General features: G+C 37.2%; 1 protein-coding gene across 5 annotated transcripts in view; it reads right to left on the reverse strand.

Moving 5' to 3' along the window:
- LOC306988903 (arf-GAP with coiled-coil, ANK repeat and PH domain-containing protein 2) overlaps window positions 1-26188 on the reverse strand; it is a 62371-nt gene that overhangs the window by 16255 nt on the left and 19928 nt on the right. For 2 of the 5 annotated variants that reach the window (XR_013795523.1, XM_079594081.1), the window contains exons 4-10: window positions 25063-25116; window positions 21881-21939; window positions 18875-19058; window positions 13344-13388; window positions 13173-13268; window positions 6144-6218; window positions 3238-3291 (exon numbers count right to left, since the gene is read on the reverse strand). Coding sequence is in view for 2 of the 5 variants with exons in the window: in XM_079594081.1 (XP_079450207.1) it covers window positions 3238-3291; window positions 6144-6218; window positions 13173-13268; window positions 13344-13388; window positions 18875-19058; window positions 21881-21939; window positions 25063-25116 (567 nt within the window). In the remaining 3 variants the exon portion in view is untranslated. The remainder of the gene's footprint in view (window positions 1-3237; window positions 3292-6143; window positions 6219-13172; window positions 13269-13343; window positions 13389-18874; window positions 19059-21880; window positions 21940-25062; window positions 25117-26188) is intronic. The other 3 variants (XR_013795521.1, XM_079594082.1, XR_013795522.1) reach the window with 2 other exon arrangements.

Raw genomic sequence — 26188 nt, forward strand, 5'->3', positions numbered from 1 at the left:
GAATGGAAAGTGGACTGAGACCAGAAGCGCTAAACTGAGATCTGAATCCACTTTCAAGGCCAGTGACAGTGTGAACGCTAACAGAACTGGGTTCTTCGTCACTTTATGATCCTCCTCTACGTGAACTCCACACCACGACATTCAGTGTGACCCTTCACTAGTGTGTGTTCACCGTAGTCCAGGCAAAATGGACACGACAGCACCAACTGTTATTAAAAAACAGATTCGGTTTCCATTTCTTTGTAACCTGATCAGTCCATGAGCGGATACGTGAGCCAGCCCGCTTAATACACGCGCAGGGTGGCAGGAACAAAGACTGAGGCCACAGCTGTTCCCCAAAACCCAGAACAACACGCGGTACCTGCAACTCTTCTTCACAGCCGCAAGCAGGACACAACTCAAAGAAGCGGCAGACGTTTACGTGAAAGTGATGCAAAGATCGTTCGTGCAAAGAGTTTAGATATATGAGGAACATACTTTAAATTGCAAAGTCAAAAAATTCTTAAGTAGTCCAGCAGTTCTGTTTAGAAACTATTTATTTTATTGAAAAATTATTTACCGTAATTTGAAAATAATGATCAACATTAAGTGACACTTTTTTACACCACTATATTTTCCTTGATGGTTAAACTACTTGACTTTTTGAGTCATTAAATGTAAAAAAAAAATCTTCCAAAAATGTTAATCTTTTCATCATAATGGACATCCATTTTTTTCTTTGACCGAATATTCAGTTGAACACAGCAGTACCGGACATACAAACTGATCACTAGATACATAAAACAGTCATTTACTACGGTAAATAAAATGAACCATGTGTCTTCAATGCAAACCTGTACTTGCGTATATGACATAGTTATCATTATGAAAATCCCATCTTGATGAACTAAAACCAGCAAACCAAACAACAGATGCTGACCGGACGTCTAAATGAGAAACGTCATTATGTAGGCAAGACGTCACACCAATCTCCCAAGAGGCAATCGTGACATTCGCATTTATCAAAGTAAACAACAACAACAACAAAAGTCAGATTAACTCACCAGATACCACACATAGTGGAACCTGCTGAAGATCTTCATGCCGAAGAGAGAAGTGTGTGTGTGTTTCATCTAACTTCCAAACATTACTGTGACAGCCTACGATCACCTGAACTGAAATGAGCCTCTACACACTCAACATTACGTGTGTGTGAGAATGAACGTCCATGCACATGAAGACTGAGACGGGCATAAGCCTTGGCAACCATTGCTGGCTCCTCCCCTGTGTGTGTGTGTGTGTGTGTGTGTGTGTGTGTGTGTGTGTGTGTGTGTGTGTGTGTGTGTGTGTGTGTGTGTGTGTGTGTGTTGAATGAATTCATTAACTGTGGCTCATGGGTTGGATTCACCAATCCACGACGAGCATTAAACATTTACACTGTCGGCAGCGCACGTTGGTACGGCTTTGTTTTGAGTATTTTCTTCCAGAGTGCAAGTACGATAGTGTGATTAACCCTTCATTCCCTTCATTCCACAGTTACAACCACCATACACACACTTCAATGTGTTTTTGACAACTTGTCAAGGATTATTAAACAGGGCTGTCAATGTTTTAACACATCCAATTAATGAAAAAAAATCCTTAAAGCGGTAAAATAATTGAACGCAAATAAATGCCTGAAGCGCGCGGAATTGCGTCATTAATGTAGTTAGATGATCTCGGGAGTTTATCACACCGACCCGATTTCACTTCTGTTTGTGATCAGATCATTTTGACCCTTATGTGCTGTTGGGGATGTTTTCAGCCACTATGGGGTATTTTTGAGTGTTAATTTGGCCATATCTTTTTCCGTGTTTCAGCAAATGGAATGATTTTTGGTGACAAATCTTATTTTGACACATATTTTAGGAAAATGCTTTGAAAATTTTCTAAAACTTAACAGTACACTGTGGGCAAATTCACTACCCTTTCGTTATGCTCGGGGCTGAAAACAGCCACTACTTTAAACTGCTGTAAAAATTGATCAGATAAATATTTTTTTCAATTTTTTTTGGCATAAATCTATTAATCAACCTCAGTCCTGTTCAAAACTACTAAATGTTTTTAAAAAATTCAGGATTTTAACTCTTTAATTCCAAAATTCATAAATTATGTCACTGATTTGGGGAAAAAAACACAAAATGACTTATTTTCTATATAAAATGTGATTGTGGACTGGATTTTTTTTACCTTTTATCACAGTCTTGGACATGTCAAAGATTAGAAACAACATTGGTTTTGATGCATTGTTAGTTTTTGTGCAGCATCAGATTTTAAATTTTTCTTCCTCATTTACTGTTCGTGGCTGTTTTTGCCCCATTGACTTCCATTATAACCACATTTTTGGATTGCAAAGCTATGACACCATATAATCATGCATTTTTGATTGTTGGTGGTTTTCCCTGTTGGGAAGAGGTAAAATTTGTAATGTTTACTGTTGATAACCAGGTGGCACCATTAACCCTTTAGATAAAAAAAAGCTTAGTTTCTGGCTTTTACATGGAGTTATATGGAGTATAATAGCATAATAAAGTGTAAGTGTGTGTGTGTGTGTGTGTGTGTGTTGTTTAACCATCCAAATGATTTCTAGACAGTTTTATTAAGTTAAAAAAGTTCTCCTTTAACTTCTCCACAATGTCGTCTGCCATTTTAAATGCGCGAGCCCTTAAATTAGGATGGATTCTGATTGGCTGTCAGTGTCATTCCAAAAGTGATCTCAACAATATAATTTCTCTATTTAGTTATCGTTATAGCTGTGGTGTGAACTCTGCTACTCTTCAATATTGTCAACGAGTTTTAGAACTCTGGTGCGAACTTTAATTCCGAGATAAGTATGTGATTAATCGCGACTAAATCGCACAAAAGGGTGTGATTAATCGCAGAAAAAAATTAATTGTCTATTGACAGCCCTATTATTATTATTATTATTAATCACAGTTGCTAGGGTGTTCTTTATGGAGATTAGCACGATGCTACGTAGTTGCCAGAGTCTAGTTGCAACGAATCTCTTATATATATTAAAATATTTATTTATTTATTTTGAATTACATTAAAAAAAAAAGATAAAATAACAATACTTGTATTTGATAACATGAGCTATTGACGCAAAAGCATGTGTCTGATTACCATAATTAATGTACCGGTAGGTAACTCTCTGATGAGGATAGTAGCGTGATTCATGCAGCATTCAGAAGGAAAAGACAGAAGGGACAGACTCACCTGCAGTGTGGCCTCATATGAGCAGTCAGAAAAGAAGAGAGAGCACGTTAACAACTGCTGATACAGCGGATGAGAGAGAGAGAGAGGAGGAAAACAAATATAGAGAGATCGAGTCACACTTGGCATGAGATCAAGGGAGAGCTGGATTGTGGCATCAGCAATACAGCATGATAGATGAACATACAGTGGTTCATGAAGCGCCTTCAGGTTGTAAATGACATGACTGGATATTTACAATATTAAAAATATTGACATTAAAAAGATAATTTTTTCTAATTCAGATACATATACTACTTTAATTTAGCATGAGCCGCGTATCCACCGCGGGAACTTTCCCCAGGAACTAGGAACTTTGGGCTGGTACTCGGTGTGTTTACACCGCAGGATCAGGGTCTAAATGAAGTTCCAGGTAAATATTTCCCCCTCAGAAAGTCTCTGCTGGCGAGGTAGTACTTTTCAAAGTTCAGGAACTTTCGGGGACGGGACTTGTGCGCTGAAGATGCTGATTGGTTGTGTTCACGCCGCATTTTCACTGGATGACTCCACGCAGCATTCTATTTTAACCGGCATTTTTAAAAATATATTGCGGTTCGTGGCTTCATGCAGTGAGAGTTGTCTGTCTGCAAATATGGAAACAGGAAATTTTCTGCGCGTTCGTCCTAGCCATCTCACGGTCAATGTCCGCAATACATCACACACAACTACAGCACAGTTTGAATCTCCTCCATACTTATTAAAAATGTGGCGCTCAAAACTGATTACTGTGCGTCGCAGACAGTGGGAGGAGCTGCGCGCAGTTTATAATCTTCCCGGTACTTTAGACCGCGGTGTAAACGCAGAAAGCAACCGGTCTGGGGCAAAAAAAGTTCCTGGGAAAAAAGTTCCTGGGACAAATTGTTCCGGGTAATTTCGGTGGAAACGCGGCTTTAGTGCGTCTTAAAGGGATATTTCACTCAATAGCCCATGATTAACTCGCCCTCAAGTCATCCTAGGTGTATATGACATTCTTTTTTCAGACGAACACAATCAGAGTTTTATTAAAAAATGTACTGGCTCTTCCAAACTTTATAATGGCAGTGAATGGATGTTTCTGTTTTAGTCCATAAAGTGCATCTATCCATGATAAAAGTGCATCTATCCATGATAAAAGTGCATCTATCCATGATAAAAGTGCATCATCCATGATGAAAGTGAATCTATCCATGATAAAAGTGCATCTATCCATGATAAAAGTGCATCTATCCATGATAAAAGTGCATCTATCCATGATAAAAGTGCATCATCCATGATGAAAGTGAATCTATCCATGATAAAAGTGCATCTATCCATGATAAAAGTGCATCTATCCATGATACTATCCATGATGAAAGTGAATCTATCCATGATGAAAGTGAATCTATCCATGATAAAAGTGCATCTATCCATGATACTATCCATGATGAAAGTGCATCTATCCATGATGAAAGTGCATCTATCCATGATACTATCCATGATAAAAGTGCATCTATCCATGATAAAAGTGCATCTATCCATGATAAAAGTGCATCTATCCATCATAAAATTGCATCTATCCATGATAAAAGTGCATCTATCCATCATAAAAGTGCATCTATCTATCATAAAAGTGCATCTATCCATGATACTATCCATGATGAAAGTGAATCTATCCATGATGAAAGTGAATCTATCCATGATGAAAGTGAATCTATCCATGATGAAAGTGCATCTATCCATGATGAAAGTGCATCTATCCATGATGAAAGTGCATCTATCCATGATGAAAGTGAATCTATCCATGATAAAAGTGCATCTATCCATCATAAAAGTGCATCATCCATGATGAAAGTCCATCTATCCATCATAAAAGTGCATCTATCCATCATAAAAGTGCATCTGTCCATCATAAAAGTGCATTTGTCCATCATAAAAGTGCATCTGTCCATCATAAAAAGTGCATCTGTCCATCATAAAAGTGCATCTGTCCATCATAAAAGTGCATCTATCCATCATAAAAGTGCTTCTGTCCATGATGAAAGTGCATCTATCCATCATAAAAGTGCTTCTATCCATCATAAAAGTGCATCTGTCCATCATAAAAGTGCATCATCCATGATGAAAGTGCATCTATCCATCATAAAAGTGCATCTGTCCATCATAAAAGTGCATCTATCCATGATGAAAGTGCATCTGTCCACCATAAAAGTGCATCTATCCATCATAAAAGTGCATCTACACAAAGTGTAAATTAAACCCAATAAAATATATATATTTTATGTGAGGGACTTCCAGGGGCAAATAGTTTTTAAATTGCTGTGGTAATGAAACTGATAAAGGAATAATGAAATTTCAGTGGAATTGGTATTGATATCCTGATGACCCAACCACTACCCAGAACGCACTTGCACAATGCCATGTTCATTCAGTTCAAATCTTCCATCATGCTCGTGGTAATACCGAGAGATGAACAGCTCTACTGTAACAACAGCAGCTTTATTACTTTGAGTGTTTATTCACATACCCGAGGACAGGATATCAGGCGAAAGCTTTGCTTTGTATACTTTAAACCATTTCTAAAGGTCAAAACCCAAAGAAAGAAGAGAAGAGAAGAGGAGAGGAGAGGAGAGGAGAGGAGAGGAGAGGAGAGGAGAGAAGAGAAGAGGAGAGGAGAGGAGAGGAGAGGAGAGGAGAGGAGAGGAGAGAAGAGAAGAGAAGAGAAGAGAAGAGAAGAGAAGAGAAGAGAAGAGAAGAGAAGAGAAGAGAAGAGAAGGATGCTCCGTTTCACAAAGCATCAACAACATGATTCTGTTGCTTGTTCTCATTGGTCGAACAACTATTTTCTGATTGGCCCTGTATCGTGAGAGATTTGAGGATCATTAATGTTCAAGTGTTTGGAGAAGCTCTTGTACCTTCTGTTGAATAGTCGAGTGTTTCGTCTCCATATCCTTCCTCTCTTTGGCCGAATCAATCACCAGCTGATCCAGCTGAAAGACAAGATATTAAAATTGAAAAACAAATATAAAAAAAAAAACCGACGAGTCAGAGTTATTTGTGTCAACCTATGAAGCAGGTGCATATTCCACTTTAAAAATGTAAGGTGAAGAATGTTTTCATGTGTTAAACAAAATAGTTTCAAGGCACAGAGTGAGACACCGCCTTCACACAACGGTACTGAACTTAAATCTGGAATTAAGCGCATGGCTGCCAATGAGAAGCCACTTTAAACACAAAGTCGTGTGGTTAAAAGATGGTCTGGTTTCCTACATCTGCGTGGAAAACCACATTGCCTCATTATTTTCCCATATTCTAAGATGATGATGGACCATAATGCACTGCTTTACCGGCACCACACACTGCTTAACACATTCAAGAGTGTAACTGTAAAACATTCATAACATTTCCAATGGCCAACTCTACACTCATCGACTCTAAAGGGAATATTCCACTGCACTGTTCTTCTAAACTATGGATCGTTCTATCAAATTAGAGGTCGTTAATATATTATTGGACACCCCTATTATTACCTCTACAGCTGATGTGTGTGAAACTGGTGATTTCAGACTGATTTCACAGTTTATTTCCATTCGCTTCCCATTCAACTGCCTCATCAGATCCGCAGAAGATCAAATAGCGTGTTTTGAAACTATTAAGAAATTAAATAAATGTGAAATGTATGGAAATAAAACAACTCGCCGATTCAGTGACTTGCTCGTCTGCCACAAATAAACCTCGCCAGCCAATAGTTACATGCTATATAATTGTGAGTAATTATATTAATATTATACCAGGCTGAGAACCACTGATAAAAACGATTCACTGATTTTTTTATATATACATATGTTTTTTTTTATTTAATTTTTTTTATATATATATACAGTGCCCTCCACAATTATTGGCACCCCTGTTTAAGATGTGGTCGGGGACTTCTAAAAATTCTCCCTTTTTTTTTAAACAACATAGAACCCAAATACAAAAAAAGAGAAAAATCCAACCTTTTATTTAAGTACATTACTTTGGTGGTAAAAAAAAAATCAAAAATTTAGAAAAAAAAAACCTTGAAATCATGTGTCCCACAATTATTGGCACCCCTAACAATACCGCTGAAAAATGTAATTGATTTTTTTTAAAATATATTTTTCTGTAGTTGCTAAAGTTGGTCAGGGTATCTAGAAACTTTTAATTAGTAATTCATGACTTCCTGTTTCCCTGGGGTATAAATATGACATGACACAGAGGCCTAATTCTCTTACCCATTTGTCAACATGGCAAAGACAAAAGAACACACCATTCAAATAAGGCAGATGTGTGTCGACCTTCATAAGTCAGGCAATGGCTACAAGAAAATAGCCACTCACCTTAACTTGCCCGTATCTACAGTCAGAGGAATCATTCAGAAGTTTAAAACAACTGGAACAGTGACAAACAAGGCTGGAAGAGGTCCCAAGTTTATCTTGCCACAACGCACAGTGAGGAGGATGGTAAGAGAAGTAAAAAAAAGTCCTTAACTCACTGTCACAGAATTGCATCAAAGAGTGGCATCTTGGGGTCACAAAGTCTCCAAAACAACCATCAGACGCTCTCTACATGCCAACAAGCTGTTTGGGAGGCATGCAAGGAAAAAGCCTTTTCTCACTAACACTCACAAACGTAAACGTCTGGAGTTTGCTAAGCGGCACTGGGACTTCAACTGGGATTGTGTGCTTTGGTCAGATGAGACTAAGATTGAGCTTTTTGGCAACAAACACTCTAAGTGGGTCTGGCGTAAAACAAAAGATGAGTATGCCGAAAAGCACCTCATGTCTACAGTGAAGTATGGTGGAGGATCTGTGATGCTGTTGGCCTGTTTTTCTTCCAAAGGCCTTGGGAACCTTGTTAGGGTGCATGGCATTATGAACGCTTTGAACTACCAGGACATTTTAAATAAAAACCTGATGGCCTCTGCCAGAAAGCTGAAGATGGGTCGTCAATTGGGTCTTTCAGCAGGATAATGATCCAAAACATGTGGCAAAATCTACACAAAAATGGTTCAGCAGTCACAAACTAAGGTCCTCCCATGGCCATCTCAGTCCCCAGACCTCAACCCAATCGAAAACCTGTGGGGCGAGCTAAAGAGGAGAGTGCATAAGAGAGGACCCAGGACACTGGATGATCTAGAAAGATTGTGCAAAGAAGAATGGTCAAAGATCCCTCTCTCTGTGTTCTCCAATCTTGTGAAATGTTATAGGAGGAGATTAAGTGCTGTCTTGTTGGCAAAAGGGGGTTGTACAAAGTATTAACATCAGGGGTGCCAATAATTGTGGGACACATGATTTCAAGTTTTTGTTTTTCTAAATTTTTTATTTTTTTTTTACCACCAAAGTAATGTACTTAAATAAAAGGTTGGATTTTTCTCTTTTTTTGTATTTGGGTTCTATGTTGTTTAAAAAAAAAAGGATAATTTTTAGAAGTCCTCGACCACATCTTAAACAGGGGTGCCAATAATTGTGGAGGGCACTGTATATATACACACGTCACCGGTTCTCAACCAGAGGGCCTCATGATTTAAAATGGTTTAAAACAAATAAAAAACAGATTTTTCTTATTTGTATTAATTCCCTCAACAACAGTTTGTTTCTTATGAATAACCAGAAATCTTGGAAAACATGTATGTATATACAGTATGAGGAAGTCTAATATTAAAAGTGTGGTTTCTAGACATGTTAACTCCATCAACAGATTTATAATTAATATACATTTTTATAATTATGTTAAGCTCTAAAATATTTGATGGGAGTTAAAAATCGTTATCCGGTTGATCACGAATGACTGGGAAATACTTCAGTGATTAAATTCAATGATTAAAAAGAGTAGGAAAGAATTATAACTATTTTACTTGCTTATTTTAATCAATTTTGGTGATCTGAGGGTGAAGGATCTGATGAAGAGGCTCGTTTTAAATCAAATTACTTGCTTAAAATGTTGTACATGCTGTCAACATTTAGGAACTAGCAAAGTTTAAGGGTTCAGAGATCACTAACCCTAAGCGTAACCAACAGTACCAGTGAAACCCGCTTCACTTATTTGTCTTTTCTATAGGGGAAGTTTTTCTATAGGGGAAGTTTTTCTATAGGGGAAGTTTTTCTATAGGGGAAGTTGCTGACAGGAAGTGCACTGAGCTGATAAAGAGTGCTAAGATCCCATTACACACACAGCAAGCGATCATCCATCACCCTGCATCACGTCACGCGCTGGATCTCGCTCGAGCGCTTCTGTCGATCCGCCGGGAAAGAGGCGGCAGATAAACCGCTGATAATATCAGATGGGAAATGTTTTTCCCCGTGGCAGTCACACAGTTTCCACTCTCGATAGGTGTTTGACAAAGACTGACCACCTGACAAATCCTGTGAGCATGAATCAACCAGCTGCGTCAAAACAATGTGACTCAAAGTTATACTACGATAATGCTAGTTGTTCATTATGAAAATGCATTTTGTAAATGTACATAATAACTCCAGATCCATCAATTGAAATGTTCCATCTTCATATTTCAGTACAGCATCCAAAAATGATACAAATACTCAGACACTTACAAAACACTTCATTATTATTATTATAATCATTATATGTAGTTTACTTTTTGTTTTCAATATTTTGGGTCACTATATAATTCCCAAACGTCATTTCGTCTAAAGTGAGCAGAACGCATGCAGACCTGTGAGCAGCTCCTCCAGACGCCTCGACAGAAGCGCTCCACGCTCTTCAGCTTCATGGTGTCCCACTGATCCTGAGAACTTGTGTAATTCACATCCACTCTGATCTGAACTGCCTCATATAGACTCCATTAGCTCCCAGACAGGGAAAACCCTTTAATCACCCAGTTTAAGTTCCTGTTTCCAGTGTAACAACAGCCAATCACACATCTCCAGAAGCCCATCTCATTACTGCCCGCGGAAACAAGGACTCACGCGCTCCTCATCTCACCGGGTGAAAATGAAAACACTGCTTTGATGCAGAAATCGAGCTTCCGCTTTTATGTAGACACAAATTATATAACCACTATCTGTTGGCACATGAGATTAGACAGACAGACAGATAGTATGTATATATAGGTAGTATGTATAGACATGTGTGTATGGAAAGTATGTATAGGTATGTATGGATAGTATGCATGTATGTATGTATGGGCATGTGTGTGTATGGGTAGTATGCATGTAGTATGTATGTATAGACATGTATGTATAGGCATGTCTGTGTGTGTATGGACAGTATGTATGTATAGATAGTATGTATAGTTATGTAAGGATAGTATGTATAGGCTATGTATATATGTACAGCTAGGGAAAGTATGACCATATTAGCCCCGTTCTGTCAACACTGCATTGGCTGCCTATTAAACATCGTATACATTTTAAATATTGCTGATTACTTACAAAGCACTGAATGGTTTAGCTCCGCAGTACTTGAGCGAGCTCTTAACGCATTATAGTCCTTCACGTCTACTGCGATCTCAAAATCCCGGCCAGTTAATAATACCTAGAATATCAAAATCGACTGCTGGCGGTAGATCCTTTTCCTACTTAGCACCAAAACTCAGGAACAGTCTTCCTACCATTGTCCGGGAAGCAGACACACTCTGTCAGTTCAAATCTAGACTAAAAACACATCTCTTTGACCTAGCATTCACATAACACATTATAGACTTCTATAACTCAATGTTCGGCTGCATAGTTTAGGTCAGCCGGAACTGGGAACACTTCCCTTAAATCCTGATGTACTCGCTACATCATAAGAAGAATGGCATCTACGCTAATTTTAGTGTCTTTGTCTATCCCGAGGTTTTCCCGCAGCCTGCCGGATCCAGGCCGGATCCAGATCTGACGAAGGACCTTCGCCTGGACCCGATGACAACGCAGCGCTGAAGTGCCGACTAGCCTCTCCCTATGGAGGATCCCGTTACCACTCTACAGATAAAGCATTGTTGAAATTTTGCGTATCTCCCCGTAGTGATAAAATAAAATTCTGTATGCAGGACAAGTAGTTTGTTAAGGCTTGGTTTGAAGAGAATTACAAACCTGCGCACATATATTCAAACGCACATAACTATAGAATTAATTCTTAAAGGGCACCTATTATGGAATTTTGAAATGTACCTTTCATGTAGTGTGTAACATAGATCTAAGTGAACAAAAACATCCTGCAAAGTTTGAAATATGAAAGTGCACCGTATATAAAGTTATTGTCTTTCAAAAGTGAGAGTCGACTCTGAGTCATTTTTATGAATCGTTAGAAGACCGAAGCTTTTTCTCTGACTAGATGACGTCAACTTGTCAAGTTATTTGAATACGATACGCCCACTTATTGCGCTCCAAGGCCAGCAGGGGAAAATATCATGGCGACGAGACGCTGTGTTCTGAAGTGCAACTCAAAAGACAACTTTTTTCATCTGCCCAAGGAGGAGCATTTGAAGACTAAGTGGCTACAATTCACTATACCACAGAAGTATAGTCCGAGCCTTGTGCTTTGTTCGCGCCATTTTGAAGACGATTGCTTTTTTAAATGCAATCAAACTTGGATTCGCTGATATTGAAGGAAGGTTCAGTTCCAAGTGTATTTGCATCAGCTTCCTCCTCCGTATCACAACCTGTAAGTGTTATTAATCATTTTTGCTTTTATATTTTATGTAGCATGCTTAATCATTATTTTGTTTGTTGTGTAAGCACCGTTTAGCTTCTAGGTCTTCAATGGCAAGTGTATTGAGATATGTGAAGTGTTTGTCGTTGTTTTCGGAGTTGTCTAAAGAATAGAATAATACCTCGTAGTAACGTAACTGCATTTTTTTTTTTTGTAAAAACGTTATGTTTATGCATCGGGCTAATGCAAACAAAGACTGATTGTGCTTTTACAATATGAACTCTGGGCTAACGTTATGCTCGCTAACATAACATTAAATTATTTATCTTATTTTTCGTTTTTTACTACAAACTATAAAGCAGTGGACTATAATCATTATTATAATACAATTTAATTGATAAAAGCATCATTGTACTCCGTTTTAAAAATAAGTATTATCTCTGTAAACACTGCTGGGTCATCTGACCAATCAACGCAGATTAGCATAGCGCAAAGGAGGGGTTTGGAAAACGAGTCGTTGAACGATTCATTTGGGAGTCGGTGAGCAAATCAGGTAAAAATAAATGCATATTATACGAAAACAAAAGTGTTTTTTGTCATTGCATGCATGTAAAACTGTTGTTGGGGACTCCCTAAACAACATTAGGAACATTTTAAATGTCATAATAGGTGCCCTTTAATGCGCACGTGAGCGCCATCAGTGTTTCTCACAGGTTCGGGTTTAAAGTCTGTGTAGAGAGAACGGTGTCGTCTTAGCGGCCCCTAATTTAATAACTAATGATCGTTGTGATGGAAGTGAATCAATCAAAACTAACTTTAGCTGGAAAATAACATTATTCAAGAACCGCTATAAAGCCAAAACAATCTGTTACCTTAAATTATACGTTTATCTCTGTAAAGCAGCTTTGAAACAATCTACATTGTTAAAAGCGATGTATAAATGAAGATGACTTGACTTGACTATAGGCATGTGTGTATGGACAGTATGTATGTATAGATAGTATGTATAGTTATGTAAGGATAGTATGTATAGACATGTATGTATAGGCCCGTGTGCGTGTGTGTATGGATAGTATGTATAGACATGTATGTATAGGCGTGTGTGCGTGTGTGTATGTGTGTGTATGGATAGTATGTATCTATAGATAGAATGTAAATGCATGCGTGTATGGACAGTATATATAGGTAGTATATAGGCATGTATGGATACTACATATAGTATGTGTGTATAGTTTCGGTATGTACAGCTTACATGTATGGATATGTTTAGGCATGCGTGTATAGTTTGGACAATAGACAGACCGATAGATGAGAGATGTATGATGTACCTGTCCAGTCAGGTGTTTCATGAGGGGTTGTAGTTCACTGAACAGATCATAGCCCTGATGGAAGAAGGTCAGGTGTGCGTACATGAACGACAGCATCTGTGTAACACACGAGAGTTTCAGCAGCAGCTCACACACATCATCTGAGGGACACATCATGAGGGAATACCTTACCGATTTGAGGATCTCTGACCGCCTCTTCGACTGGAGCACATTAATCTGAAAGAAAGAAATACATCAATAAGTACTTATCTTACTCAAATAAGTACTGAGAAATATGAATGTACTTACTATAGAGTTACGATTAGGGTTTGGTTCAAGGTTAGTTGCTTGTAATTATGCATAATTTACTGTTATTACTATAGTATGTACATGAACGTGTAACTACGTCACCTTCAAAAAAAAAAAGTTTGACCTAAAAATTCCCTACTTAAAAACAGGTGGTTTTTATTGGCATTGTTAAGTATTCAAAACAAAAGTAAAACAATAAAGACGAGGTCAAAAATATAATTGGGGGTTTCCCACAGAAGGGAAGTGTTAATATTGTCAACAAAATTAGACAAAGATTGATGTGTTCGATTTTGTCTTTTATCATTTTTTTCATATATATATATGAAACGTGAAAAATTTTAATATGGTGCAAAAGTTCATTTATTTCAGTAATTCAACTTAAAAGGTGAAACTAATATATTATATAGACTCATTACATGCAAAGTGAGATATTTCAAGCCTTTATTAGTTATAATTGTGATGATTATGGTTTACAGCTTATCAAAACCTTTTCACAATATTCTAATTTTGAATTTGGGGTTTTCATAATCTGTAAACCATAATCATCAAAATTATAACTAATAAAGGCTTGAAATATCTCACTTTGCATGTAATGAGTCTATATAATATATTAGTTTCACCTTTTAAGTTGAATTACTGAAATAAATGACCATATTCAAATTTTTCGAGTTTCACCTGTAATATTTTTACGTTTGGTGACATGTTACTTTACATGTTTAAATATTTAGTGACTACAATATATGCAATTTCGGTCACGGCAAAAATAATAAACATTACATGACAAACAAAAGCAAAAACTGTAAAAGTGAACACCGGCAACAACTCCAGCTTCAATAATGACACATTACTATCAGATGCAAGACATCTGCTTCCTGAAGGCTTTATTCTCTGTCAACAGACACACGGCGTTCTCCCTCTGGGCCGCCAGGTGGCGCTCTTCACTGCACACTGTAGAACGAGCCCATTAAAGCCCTCGCCGACGGCGGACTCATGAGGGATTTACTGCAGTTTCCCGGCGGATGCACACCGTTCTCAGGGAAAGGTCAGCCTACGGTAACTCAGTTACGGCCACTAGTCTGACCCTGTGAAGGGGAGTCGTTTACACGGAGCGTGTGGTCACGGCAGGACACAGGAAGTGCAATCAGAGAACAACTGCATTGTGTGACATTAACCGATCACGTTTCCTTCTCTTTACTGCAGAACCCCATTTCATGCACATCACGCGCAAACCCATGAACACTATTATCTCCAGTAAAGCTGTATTATTAATATGATATTTATGTGTTTGTTTTGAGACTATGATGTAATGGCACAGGAATTTGTACAAAGGTGGAGGGAATTAGAGAAGTGTATACAGGGGCAGCAAAGACTCAAGACTACACAAAATGAACAACTAGGCTAGTAAACAGGAGTAGAAAATATGGTATAAAATTGTGTATAAAGTCGTATTGTCCATAGTCTGTTTGCTGGTAAAATCAGCTGGTACAAAACAACACAGAAAACAGGCAACACTTTATTGTGATGGTCCCTTTAGCACATTGTGTTGACTTTGCAACTACATGTCAACGTATTCTAACCCTAACCGTACCAGTCTACTAATACCCTATTAACACCCTACTAACCCTAACTGTCTCCAAAAGCATGCAGAGAAAAGTCCAAATGAAAAAATTCCCCATGGTAAGTGCACATATGGAGCTTATATTATGACAAAATGATTTGAATTTGAATTGTGTAAATCTGAATTATTTGCAAGTGTAATCTAACAAAATTGAATTTTAGGTGGTAGTTTAAATAGTTCTGAATTTGAATTTTTTTAAACGAATATTGAACATTTGAAATTTATCAAATTGAAATGTTTTTATGGCTGAATTTTATAGACATGTATTTTCAAACAGTAATATTCAGTTTAAAAAAATTCAGATTCAAGTTTTCAAGATGAAGAAATTCAGAACTTCAAATTCAGTTTTCTAAAATTCAATGTCAAAAATTCAAGTTAAAAAATTCAGATCTGACAGAAAGTAGGTCACAGGTCATCCACAGGGAAGAGTAGATGATCTCAGAAAAGTCGAACAGAGCATTTTGGCCAGTTGGGGACTGCGGAAGTTTTCCAGCGCGAACGTGGTGGTGGTTCAAGAGGTTGCCACTCTCTGACTCTTGTCATGAATCGCCCGGAGGTCTATTACATGTACAACGCAGTCTAGACCGGACGCGAACGGTGCGACGCGACCCGTGAAATCCCCAACAGCACACGGATTCCCCATCCTATTTCTGACCTAGTCCCAGCTCTTTGCAACAGTCGCTTCAAGCTGTGTTGCGTCGCGCCGCTCGCGTCCTGTCTGTGTAACTGAGGTCTAGTAGACAAGGTGGCGTTCTAATCAATTTTACACAAAATGTAGGCTACTTTAAAACAAACACCAGAGACCGCTTAGACAATGTCCCACGTGCTGAGAACGCTAACCTAACATATAAACACAAAATCATTCATGTTTAAGAATCACTTACCTCCGGGCGATTCATGACAAGAGTGGACATTAAAACGCTTACGTGAAAACCGCTTAACGTGGCTCACTGTACGAAGATAGTGATATTAAAGGACCAAACTCAGTACAAATCATATTAATAAACCATACTTTGTATAAAAAATCAGATGAGCCCAGAATATGAACGCAACGCGTTAAGCATTTCCTTACCATAGAAAACCGATAAGAAAACGCTTAACGTGGCTTACTGTACAAAGACAAGGACCAAACTCAGTAGCCTACGCATCATAATAATAAACCATGTATAAAAAATCAGATGAGCCCAGAATATGAACGCAACGCGTTTAATTACGCGTTGAGCAAATTCCTTAATAGAAAACCGATATGAAAACGCTTAACGTGGCTTACTGTACGAAGACAGTGATATTAAAGGACCAAACTCAGTACAAATCATATTAATAAACTACTTTGTATAAAAAATCAGATGAGCCCAGAATATGAACGCAACGCGTTTAATTAAGCATGTTCTAATCATAGAAAACCGTTATAAGAAAACGCTTAACGTGGCTTAATAAACCTTAAATGGTCCTTAATAAACCATAGGCCTACTATGTATAAAAAATCAGGTTTAAGGTTTATTAAGCTACGTTAAGTGTTTTCTTATAACGGTTTTCTATAAGAACATGCTTAACGCGTAATTAAACGCGTTGCGTTCATATTCTGGGCTCATCTGATTTTTTATACATGGTTTATTATTATGATGCGTAGGCTACTGAGTTTGGTCCTTGTCTTTGTACAGTAAGCCACGTTAAGCGTTTTCTTATCGGTTTTCTATGGTAAGGAAATGCTTAACGAGTTGGGTTCATATTCTGGGCTCATCTGATTTTTTATACATAGTATGGTTTATTAATATGATGTGTACGGTCCTTATATCACTGTCTTTGTACAGTAAGCCACGTTAAGCGTTTTCTTATAACGGTTTTCTATGGTAAGGAAATGCTTAACGCACAATTAAACGCGTTGCGTAGGTATTCTGGGCTCATCTGATTTTTTATACAAAGTATGGTTTATTAATATGATTTGTACTGAGTTTGGTCCTTTAATATCACTGTCTTCGTACAGTGAGCCACGTTAAGCGTTTTTCACGTAAGCGTTTTAGAATGTCCCTCAGAGAGTGGCAACTGGCCAAAATGCTCTGTTCGACTTTTCTGAGATCATCTACTCTTCCCTGTGGATGACCTGTGACCTACTTTCTGTCAGATCTGAATTTTTTAACTTGAATTTTTGACATTGAATTTTAGAAAACTGAATTTGAAGTTCTGAATTTCTTCATCTTGAAAACTTGAATCTGAATTTTTTTTAACTGAATATTACTGTTTGAAAATACATGTCTATAAAATTCAGCCATAAAAATATTTCAATTTGTTAAATTTCAAATGTTCAATATTCGTTTAAAAAAATTCAAATTCAGAACTATTTAAACTACCACCTAAAATTCAATTTTGTTAGATTACACTTGCAAATAATTCAGATTTACACAATTCAAATTCAAATAATTTTGTCATAATATAAGCTCCATATGCACATTGATGGCCTAAGACACGAAACAAGCGGTTTGTGTGATAAAACCAACAGTATTTATATCGTTTTTATCTCTTTTTTTAAACTCAGCAGAAACGCGTGTGATTGGCTGTACGGCTCAACGTATGCCTTTGATTGACCTGAACAATCAAAGGCATACGTTGAGCCGTACAGCCAATCACACGCGTTTCTGCTGAGTTTAAAAATGCAACGTCCAATCGAAGGCGGTTAGATTAGTTTCCGGGGAAGAAATCCGGTGTAAACAGATCACTCGGACGTGGTTGTGTAAAAGAGATAAAAACTATATAAATACTGTTCGTTTTATCACACAAACCGCTTGTTTCCTGTCTTAGGCCATCAATGTGCACATACGATGGGGAATTTTTTAATTTGGACTTTTCTCTGCATGCTTTTGGAGACAGTGACCATAGACCTGCATTATATGACTGACAGACAAGAACGTCTGTTTGACCTAAAAATATCAAAACTACTGCGGAGACAAAGACACCGACATCTTGGATGCACTTCAGGTAAGATAAAACACACCAACATTTAATATCAAAGTGAACTATCCCTTTAAGAGTGTAAGTGACATTTTCACAATTCACCATATTTTCCCTCAAGATCTCATTTTGAATTTTGTCAAAGTCTGTTTTGCTTTGAAAAGTGGTAGATACTAAAACAACAAAACACTAAATAAAGCAAACATGTTTACCTATAAACAAAACTAAAACTAAAATTAATTTAATTTAAAAAGTTTAGCTTAATTTTTTTTTTTGTATTTCATTTGTTTTACGTAAAAAAATGTTAACTGTTAAAAACAGTAGATAAATGATACTGTATATTGTACAGTAACACATATGTGACCCTGGACCACAAAACCAGTCACATGGGTCAGTTTTTTTAAATTGAGATGTATATATCATCTGAAAGCTGACTAAATAATCTTTCCATTGATGTGTGGTTTGTTATGATGTATATTTGTCTGAGATACAACTATTGAAAATCTGGAATCTGAAGGTGACAAAAAATGGAAACATTGAGAAAATCTCCTTTAAAGTTGTGCATTTATGTTCACGATTGTGCTGCATTCACTCACAAAAATACATGTTTTATATATTTACGGTAGGAAATGTATAAAATATCTTCATGGAACATGATCTTAATATCCTAATGATTTTTGGCATAAAAGAAAAACCGATAATTTTGACCCATACAATGTATAGTTGGCTATTGCCACAGATATACCCGTGCGACTCCAGACTGGTTTTGTGATCCAGAGTTACATAATTAATCAGCATAAAGGCAGTACAACACTACGATGATGAATGTGTGTGTGTGTGTGTGTGTCACCTGCAGCACGTAGTCCAGGACGATGTGCCGGAAACACTTGCGCGTGGCGTTGAGGATGTTGCTGGCCTCCTCCACCTCGTGCGGTTTGTTCCGGGGCGCCTGGGCATTTTTGGACAGCGCTGCGTCCTTCTCCTCGCTCACTTTGTCAAACTGCTTCTTGGCTTCTTTAAACTTCCGAAGGTCCCTGCGCACAGCAATACCATTCCTTACATGTGCACCCAGCGCTCGCCAGCATAAACCCACAGCAGAAGAATGGCTCTGTGTCTGCACTCGGTTTGGCAGAAGAGGACGTCTCAGGGGACGACTAGCATCGCTCTCATTAAGTTCTGTTGCGGACGGGTCAAAGTTCGGGCTTGGAGAGATTTGTTAAATGTTTAAAAATAAGTCTCTTCTGCTCACCAAGGCTGCATTTATTTAATTAAAAATACAATAAAAACGGAAATATTGTGAAATATTTTTTATAATTTAGAACAGCTGTTTTCTATGTGAATATATGTCAAACTGTAATTTATTGCTGTGATCAAAGCTGAGTTTTCAGCATCATTACTCCAGTCTTCAGTGTCACATGATCCTTCAGAAATCAGTATAATATGATGATTTGATGATCAAGAAACATATATTATTATTATCATCATCATCAATGTTGAAAATGGTTGTGCTGCTTCATACTTTTGAGGAAACTGATAAATAGAAAGTTTAAAGGTCCCATGGCATGGATTATTTTATTATTTTATAATGTTTCCTGGGGTGCCCTTATAATGTTAGTATATTTTTTTAGTCAAAACAAAACTGTGATTGGCTGCTGTGAGACCTCAGTGTAAACGCCCTCTGCTGTGATTGGCTGCTGTGATACTTCAGTGTAAACGCCCTCTGCTGTGATTGGCTGCTGTGAGACTTCAGTGTAAACGCCCTCTGCTGTGATTGGCTGCTGTGAGACTTCAGTGTAAACGCCCACTGCTGTGATTGGCTGCTGTGAGACCTCAGTGTAAACGCCCACTGTGATTGGCTGCTGTGAGACTTCAGTGTAAACGCCCTCTGCTGTGATTGGCTGCTGTGAGACTTCAGTGTAAACGCCCTCTGTTGTGATTGGCTGCTGTGAGACCTCAGTGTAAACGCCCACTGTGATTGGCTGCTGTGAGACCTCAGTGTAAACGCCCACTGCTGTGATTGGCTGCTGTGAGACTTCAGTGTAAACGCCCACTGTGATTGGCTGCTGTGAGACCTCAGTGTAAACGCCCACTGCTGTGATTGGCTGCTGTGATACTTCAGTGTAAACGCCCACTGTGATTGGCTGTTGTGAGACCTCAGTGTAAACACCCACTGCTGTGATTGGCTGCTGTGAGACCTCAGTGTAAACGCCCACTGTGATTGGCTGTTGTGAGACCTCAGTGTAAACACCCACTGCTGTGATTGGCTGTTGTGAGACCTCAGTGTAAACGCCCACTGCTGTGATTGGCTGCTGTGAGACTTCAGTGTAAACGCCCACTGTGATTGGCTGCTGTGAGACCTCAGTGTAAACGCCCACTGCTGTGATTGGCTGCTGTGAGACTTCAGTGTAAACGCCCACTGTGATTGGCTGCTGTGAGACCTCAGTGTAAACGCCCACTGTGATTGGCTGCATATGAAATAACCAGCATTACATGTGGAATTCTCTCGAAAACTTTTACTATTACAGCTATTATGAGTTTTTACTAGCTATCGAGATAAACGAAAAGTTTTTAAAGTATTTAGATCTATTCACATGAAAGGTTGCAGTGATGAGCATTGAGCAGATGACAGTCTGATGATCGCGTGAATGAAGATCTTATTGCGACGCAGTTTCTGCACTCTTACTAATGCTTTCCCCAATGCGAACAGATACAGCAAGAGCTTCGCTGTGCAGTGTAACCGCGTCACTGATTTCATAACGAGTTTTGGCAAGTGTCCAGATAGACTCGCGCTGTGTGATTGACAGCTCGGGCGATTGGAAAGGGATTGTTCTGTGATCGCTTTCTGTATATAATTTAATCGCAGTTTAAATAAAGATTATTTTCATCCCACTAAGAGAAACGATGTGAAGTTGATATTTTAGTCACTGGCTTGATCTACTGATGCATAAACAGTATTGAGCGATTTTGAGAGAAAGATCATCTGTCTGATCTTCACATTACCCACGGGTTCTTCAGAGGCTCGGATGAAGGAACCAAAAAATACTTTTGTGTTCATTTGTACATCCAAACACTGAGCAACTGCCGTGCTTCACTCGTTTGCAAGCCTGATGTCTCTCGAGGAAAAAACAATATCGCGCTCGCCACTGGGGGACCATAGGCAGGCTAGGGGAACTCATATTAATGCTAAAAACCTCATAAAGTGACATTTTCATGTCATGGGACCTTTAAAATCAGCATTTATTTGACTTAGAATTTTTTTGTAACAATGTAAAAGTATTTTGATCAATTTAGTCCATGTTGAATAAAAGTACTATTTCATATATAACTTTTTACATTGTCTCTGGCCTGAAACTTTATAAAACATCCATGTGACGTGGACTGCATGAATTTATCCCAAATAAATAGCGATAAACTTGCAAAAACCCATATTAGTCAACCGCTAATATAAAACTTCACATTTCACATTTTATTAGTGCTGGGCAACGAGTAATCGCATCCAAAGTAAAGGTTTGTTCATAATATATATGTGTGTGTACTGTGTATAATTATTTTGTGTATATAAATACACGCACATGCATGTATATATTTAAGAAAACGTGTTATTTATATATAAAATATTTATATTTATATATAATATAAATTATATATAAAGTATACATGCAAATATGCATGTGTGTGTATTTATATATACTAAATAATTATACACAGTACACACACATATATTATGAACAAACCTTTACTTTGGATGCGATTAATCGTTGCCCAGCACTAGGTTTTTATTAATAACTAAAGTAATGATTTAGAGATCAGAATCATGTAAATTGATACAACAACAGTTTATCTTTTAGATACTCACTCTCGCACAAACGCCAGGAGTTGGGATTTGATTGATCGCTGTGCTTGGTCAAATAAAATCTGCGGAAAAAACAAAACAAAACAAAATTAAGCCTGACATTATTTCCATAACAAATCACTTTCTTCTCTTTTCAAGTTCTCATTACTGTAATGCAGCAAATGCAACGTACAGTACTTTTGAGTTTTGCTTTTTATTTCTCATATACTGGTTTATAAAGACATTTTTTACTGTAATACAACAAACTTATTTTTTAGACGCCATGATGGCAGTATAACAAATACGGCAATGCTTTATCATTTAAATATATCATAATTCTTTGGCATTAGAGTATGAAATAATGTTTTAATGTAATTAAAAGAATCACAAACCATTAATCATGTCTTTTTGCATTACACTTTCAGTTAACTACAAAGAAAACCAAATTTATTTATTTTTTCGTAGCATGTTAACATTAAAGCAACTGGGGCCTGTTTCAATAAGGAGGTTCAACCAACTCTGAGTTAAAACTTGAACTCTGAGTTGACTTACCCTGAGATGGGAAACTCTGAGTTTTCGGTTACAGATCAGCTGAAATTAGTTAGTTCAATCAACTCTAAGTTGACTGACTCAGAGTTAAGCGTGTGCACCACAACTATAAAAAGCCATTATCAATGGAGCACAGATATCATGAGTCACCATGGCAACAGCGCCAGACACAAAGAGGAATTACTGTTATACAATTACTGTGTAATTAATTACCAAGTAATCTAAATATTGTAATTTAATTAAAGGGATTACTCTTAATTCTACTGTCATTTAAAATAAAATCTGATATAATTACATTAAATAGGCTACTGCATAGACTATAGAACAATTCTGTGTAAAACAATAGTGGATTTAACATACATTTTTAAAAGTTATATGTTTTATGTAACCTCCCTCTACACACTTTGGTCAATTCAAGAATAATTCATGCAATTGAATTGTGTTTATTTGAAAGCATTACAAGTGCAATGTCTTGTCTCTCCTTGTGTTTTTCAAGTGGTTGAGGTTGATATGGGATTTAGTAATTAATAATAAGTAGATCAATACTTTCTAAAGATAATAATTATTACATTAATCTAATTACACTGTTGAAGATGTAATTTGCAGCTAGTAATTAATAACTATTTTAGAGTAACTGTTATAATATCAGGTGAAACTGGAAGAACAGTTATTCAACCTAATTTTAATTGTCATATAGGCTATATGTGCAATCCTGCAGGCATTAAAATAATGTGGCAGCAGCTGAAAATAAAATATATAAAACCATAATTTAATCAGGTAAGGCTTGAGCATATCATGGGTGTAGGCTACCTGACTTTACAAACATTTGACTTATTAAATAACTAAATAGCATCCAGTGTCTAGCAGTGCAGCAGCATTTTTGGCTGAGGGAATTCCTTCATCAGAGCCGGTCACTCCCGGAGATCCAAGGGTCTTCATAAAATGTAAGAGGTATGTGTTATTTTTTATATAGGGTATTTTTGATATTTCCATTTATTTTACTTTGGGTTGGGTTTTTCGTTGGTCCCAAAAGATTCTGATGGTAATATCTGTCTTTTGGAGCCTCCTGTCCCAACAGAACCCCAGGCAGTTGTAAGTAGCCGACTCAATACACCAGAAATTATGACAAATAGTAGGCCTATTATAAAGTGTACTCGACCAAATGCTCATCTTCACCGGACGATGGGGATGAAACAGTTTCTGCGGCCATAGAGAGGCCTAGAGGTAATGTTAATATTATGTGTCTACAGGTCAGACAATCTACACATTCACATTTGTACGTGTAGAATCTAAGTTTATATCTAAGTATAAACAGACATTCTTATATTTCCCCCCAGTGTGTGGAAGAACAGCAGGAGGACGGTCCATCAACTTCTGGTGCACAGATGAACACACTTCAGTGATTTTCAGTAAATGCCACTGTTTAATTCTCTAGAATTTGTTTAGAACTACATGATGTGATTAATCTTCTGTATTTTCAGTTGCCAGTTAAGGAGTTATATAGACTTCATCTTATTAATAAATAAATAAACAGCGGTAAAAACAGCAATAAATAAATGTACAGAAATAATGAATTAAGTGTTTAAACACCGCTTCCTCTTTAAAAAAGGGGAGGAAGCCGCAAGAAACTCTGGGTTTACCGAAGAAAACCTGCTCCTGACCAGGTTAGGTTCACAGAGTAAGTTGCCATGGTAACTGACTCTGAGTATAAGTTACCTCTCTTTCAGAAACGGGCTTGACTTACTCTGCTTTCTGGGGTTTGATTTACCTCCCATTCTGAAACAGAAAACCCAGAGTTTCCCTCATTTCAGGGTTAACATACTCAGAGTTTTCACTTAACCTCCTTTCTGAAACAGGCCCCTGCTATCATCACCGATATATTTAATATATGAACTACAAGCTCATTTCCCAAAAATAAAGTAATATATGTTAGTACATAATGCAAGTATAGCAGAAGTTTTATAAGACCGTGAGCAACCAATTCAAAGTATACTTTTATCACATATTTGACATATTTCAACTTTAAAGGCATAAACTGTGTGTGTTTAGACATTCGAAGCCAGTTGCAACTGGATCAAGTGTGTGACGGATGCATTTGTGCTTTACAGATCATGTGCTTTAGTTCAAACTCATGAGGACTTTAACCACAGGTCAGCTGACCTCACCACAGACTTACACACTGACTCAGAGTCCCAGTTTAAAACACACCAGCACTGTCCAGCCGTGAAGATCACAGAACGATCCTTTATATAAAAAAGGCACAAAACACACTCCGCACGAGAACATGAACAGAAGCGGCGCGAGTTTGACTTCACATGTACAGTAGCAGGATATAAAGTGTTGCCACAGGGGGCGCTGTTGCGTGATCATAAATCGCTCTCTTCTATGGTCAGTTTTAGGATAACATAATGAAGAATCAGTTTGAAGATTAAAGAATTAACTGATTTATAACGGTTACAGTAAACTCATAAATGAGCAGTTCAGCAGTTGTAGACTGCAGAGGGGAACTGGTGCATGTCAAATAATTGCGGTCATTTCTCCTGATGTCAAAATCCTGATCTCAGCACATTCAAGCTTCGCATTTCGAAAATCATGTGGGGGGGGAAAGAAGAAGTCATAAGCAATAATGCAATAGCAGACGCCCCAGATTCTCTTACCGTGTGGTAGTTGATCATCTCTTGAAGATTCTCTGCAAACGTGGTGAGACTGGACTGTGGAGATACAACGACACTCGGGTTATTCATCACAAATGCACAAAATACCACGAAAATGAGTCACACTAAAATGCTTACCTCAAAACAAAATTAAGTAAATATAAACAAAAAACAAAGTTTAGCTTAAAAATGAAGTCATATTCGCCATATTTTCCCTACAAGTTCTCAATTTGACTTTGTATTTCATGTTTTAAATAAAAAAACTATTAAGAATGACAGTAAATATATTATACTGTAATACAATAAACTTATTGTTAGTCAGTATAAAAGCAGTATAACAAATACTATACATATCTGTATTGTTTCTATTAGGGATGCATAACGATTAATCGCAATTAATCGTTTGCAGAATAAAAGTTTTTGTTTACATCATATATGTGTGTGTACAGTGTAAAATAATTATGTATTTATAAATACACACACAAGCATGTATATATATTTAAAAAAATATTTACATGTTTATATACATTTTTATATTTAAATATAATTTATATTATATATAATTATAAATACTTAAAGGTAGGGTAGGTCAGAATTGTCTAAAAAAAACTTTTATTCAAATTTGTTTAAACTGTCTTTATATACCAATGCATAATTAAAATGTAAGTACTCTGATAAAAAGAGTATAAAAATCGAGTGACTCTAGACCGTTTAATCTTCATTAAACACAGCTCATTAATTCCATTCACTCCCACCTAAAAACGGATGCGCGACTGCGCGCACGTGGGCAGAGCCAGTAATAACGGCGGTAGTCATGGCGACGTCGAGTGACAGTCACGCAAGCCAATCCTGTGATTCGTCCCGAATGGAAATAATGAGCTGTGTTTAATGAAGATTAAACGGTCTAGAGTCACTCGATTTTTATACTCTTTTTATCAGAGTACTTACATTTTAATTATGCATTGATATATATAGAAAGTTTAATCAAATTTGGTAAAAAGTTTTTATATAAATCCTACCTACCCTACCTTTAATATATAAATAGATTTCTTTCTGAAAATTATACATGCATGTTTGTATATTTATATATACATAATTATTATACACAGTACACACACATATATGATGT

The sequence above is a fragment of the Phoxinus phoxinus genome (genome assembly GCF_949152265.1).
Source record: "Phoxinus phoxinus genome assembly, chromosome: 20".
In the NCBI taxonomy this organism is placed as follows: Eukaryota; Metazoa; Chordata; class Actinopteri; order Cypriniformes; family Leuciscidae; genus Phoxinus; species Phoxinus phoxinus.